This window comes from Monopterus albus, unplaced genomic scaffold (genome assembly GCF_001952655.1).
Source record: "Monopterus albus unplaced genomic scaffold, M_albus_1.0 scaffold76.1, whole genome shotgun sequence".
NCBI classification, from domain to species: Eukaryota; Metazoa; Chordata; class Actinopteri; order Synbranchiformes; family Synbranchidae; genus Monopterus; species Monopterus albus.
In genome coordinates, this window is record NW_018127956.1 from 1,332,566 (window position 1) to 1,335,649 (window position 3,084).

Below are 3,084 nucleotides of genomic sequence, written 5' to 3' on the forward strand. Positions count from 1 at the left end.
GTGGTGACAAATTCAGTCATCTGATGGGGTGTGATGCTGAAGCTCACCTGGTTTCCTTCTCACTCAGAGTAACTTTTTCTGTGAGGTAGTCAAACAGCTCTCCTCGCCTCATGCTGAAAAGGAAAAAATGAAAGTCTTAGGTTTTCACAAAAATGCCACAATTATTGAGATTCAAGTTTTAGGGAGGAATTAGAAAGACAATGACTTCATACTCACAGGTCAAACACCAGAAATATGAAGGTTGTGGACTCATATGAATCGTTGAGGGTAACTAAAGAGAATCAAAGATACATAAACCAATTTAAACATGATCAAATATTCAGAAACAGAAAATCTAGGTGTACTGTGGTCCAAAAATTGTATACTACATACTTATTGAGGGGTGTCCCTTCACCATGTTGAGGACTTGAATCTCTTTTAGCGTGGACGTTTTCACCTCCTCAAGTTGCTGAGCTGTCATCTTCTCTGCTGTGATCTCAATAATTTTCACTGCCAACTCCTGACCCGTGTGTTTGTGCACACACCTGCGTACCACACTGCTCACACCCCTAAGCCACCATTGACATACAATACAGCATTGATTTTTATCATTCCAAAAGAAATCGGAGATTACATTTCAGGTTCTTTTGCGTGACTCACCTGCCAAGCACCTCTTTGGGGTCATATTTCTGGTAAAACTCTTTAGCCCCCACCCAGTCTGGTAATTCATCTCCAAGAAGGATGTCTTTGGTCATGGTTACAACTTATGGATCTATATCAACAACAAACTATCAGCCACATACATGTATATCCCTTTGTAACAGTGCTGCATAATTTGTACAGGAATTTCAGAGCTAATTCCTGAAAGTGTCGTGTTTTGCTTCAGTTTTATTCAACATAGCTTGCGATTTAATACCTTGTGGTTTTATTGCTACTAATATATCTCTCATTTCTACTGTTATTTTGAAATGTGCCCGTGATCTACTTAGCTGGCTGTCTTTGCTTTAGCCTTGCTGCAACAGCGGGTTCACAGAATTTACCGGATGCTACTCACCATGAAATCAAAAGATATAAGCACGGGGAAACCGCGTGTAGAGGATGAGTATAACTTAATGGTAGGAGAAATCTACCGTGAAGCCATGACTGTGTGCGATTTAACAGCGACTATGCCGAAGTTAGCTAACGATCATTTTAACAACAGTTAGCTAGGCTAGCAACCGGACAGTGTTGACATTCTGGTCATGTCCCGTGAGAGCGCTTGTAGGATAACATTCCAGAGCGAGTACTGCCACCACGCGGCCGGAGTGGGAATTGCATTATGGTTGATATTTTATAAACATCATAAAATTGACATTATTCTTTGGTAACACTAGAAATGATGCGAAGTAGGTTTATTTTAAGACAAGACACACCAGTAACCCAATGACTATGTTTTTCTTTCAATAAAATAATTTGTTGTACAAAGTAAATAAAAGTAAAATATCGGCTCCTTTGCGGAAGTACATCGTCGTCAGTTCCTGTAGCTTTTCCGATGCCTTGAGTTTAATTTTCAGTCGATCCTTGTGAAGGTTTGTAATAACAATATTTTCAGAAAACAAGTTATACATTTGAGAGCGGGTGGGGCTTATTTGCAGAATATAGTACGGTTGTAGTGGTGGTCACTGAATAAACGTTCCGACCATCGGTTAAGAAATACGATGGACAAAGACCGCCGTATAAGCTAGTCGGTTATCGGGGAATTACCGAAACGTTAGCATTAGCATAGCTAGCGTTAGCAACATTGCTAATGTGCATTAATCTAAGCAGAAATGCCAAATTAAATATTGTTGGTAGCTTTTCAGCCAATGGTCTATACAACAGTAATCAACATAACCGTTTTTGAATGCAAATTTTCATATAAACTCCATAAATATCAAATAAAATCGATTGTCCTGCGCTTGTAAAGTAAGGCTAATGTCGTTGCTAACTGTCATTGAATGAGTTATCCATTTGCAAACAAATTAGTAACTTTAGTTCCTTAAGGCTGTCATGCCGTGTTTGATCTCTTGCAGGGGAAGGAAAGATGTCAGGTGCTGGGGGAGGAAAGCGTCCCTCGGGAGGGGACAGCCCCCCTGGCCCACCCGAGAAAAAAAGCAAAAAAGAGGAGAAGACCACCACCACTCTTATTGAGCCAATACGCATAGCAGGAGTGTCTTCTACGGTCAGTCTTTTATTCTCACAAGTCACCATTTGTAGTCAGTTTATTACTACTTCTACCAAGATGACTTTATGCACAATAACATTTACAGTTCATGATTTGTCTCACTTTGGTGTCTGTATTTGCTCTGTGCAGGAGGAAATGGACATGAAGGTGATCCAGTTCAAGAATAAGAAGCTGTGCGAGCGCTTGGAGCAGAGGCAGGCAATGGAGGATGAGTTGCGTGAGAAGATTGAAAAGCTGGAGAAGAGACAAGCCACTGACGACACCACCCTGCTTATTGTCAACCGCTACTGGTCACAGGTACTTCTGCACATTTGATTCCACTATTGTGAGTCTTAATTTTCAGAAGTGTCCGTGTAAACACAAATTTTCAGCATGAATGCAACATAAGAGCTGTTGTCATTGTAGATGCTGCAATGAAATTTGTTTGGCAGTTCTGATATACAGCAAACATGTGTATGTAAATATTATCCAACTGTCTGCCTTTTGCTACAGTATATGTGTTTTATTTTGTTTTTGTACATGTAACAGTAGCTAATTAACAGTGCTCAGTTTGTGGAAGTATCACTGTAATGGTTCTCCGATGTTATTACAAGTTGCAGAACTCAGTTTTGGAATAGCACTGTTGATGATTTTTGTGTGCAAAACATATACAGATGGTAATGCTTTCACCAGAGGATTAACACGTTAAATTCTCTTGTTTCTGGTTTTAGTTGGAAGAGAATGTGCACGTGCTACGAAAACGTATTGAACCAGAAACTCCTGTGGCATCTACCCCTGCCCCACTCCCTGAACCCACACCAGTGGATGAAAATGGTGTCAGTCTGGCTTCACCAAACTCTGCTGTGCCCCCACCTCCACTTCCAGAGGCTGAGGGGGAGCAGACAGACCAGCAGCAGCTGGAA

At 40.9% G+C, this 3,084-nt stretch overlaps 2 protein-coding genes across 2 annotated transcripts in view; one reads left to right on the forward strand and one right to left on the reverse strand.

Annotated features, from left to right (window-relative positions):
• Nucleotides 1–1,259, reverse strand: part of phkg2 (phosphorylase kinase, gamma 2 (testis)) — a 4,310-nt gene extending 3,051 nt beyond the window's left edge. Inside the window, exons 1-5 of the mRNA XM_020606179.1 lie at nt 1,034–1,259; nt 640–751; nt 373–548; nt 217–271; nt 48–113 (exon numbers count right to left, since the gene is read on the reverse strand). Of these exons, the coding sequence (XP_020461835.1) occupies nt 48–113; nt 217–271; nt 373–548; nt 640–734 (392 nt within the window). The 5' untranslated portion in view covers nt 735–751; nt 1,034–1,259. The remainder of the gene's footprint in view (nt 1–47; nt 114–216; nt 272–372; nt 549–639; nt 752–1,033) is intronic.
• Nucleotides 1,260–1,468: 209 nt separating this feature from the next.
• rnf40 (ring finger protein 40) overlaps nt 1,469–3,084 on the forward strand; it is a 10,071-nt gene continuing 8,455 nt past the window's right edge. Inside the window, exons 1-4 of the mRNA XM_020606357.1 lie at nt 1,469–1,547; nt 2,031–2,179; nt 2,312–2,479; nt 2,893–3,084. Coding sequence (XP_020462013.1) covers nt 2,042–2,179; nt 2,312–2,479; nt 2,893–3,084 — 498 coding nt within the window. The 5' untranslated portion in view covers nt 1,469–1,547; nt 2,031–2,041. The remainder of the gene's footprint in view (nt 1,548–2,030; nt 2,180–2,311; nt 2,480–2,892) is intronic.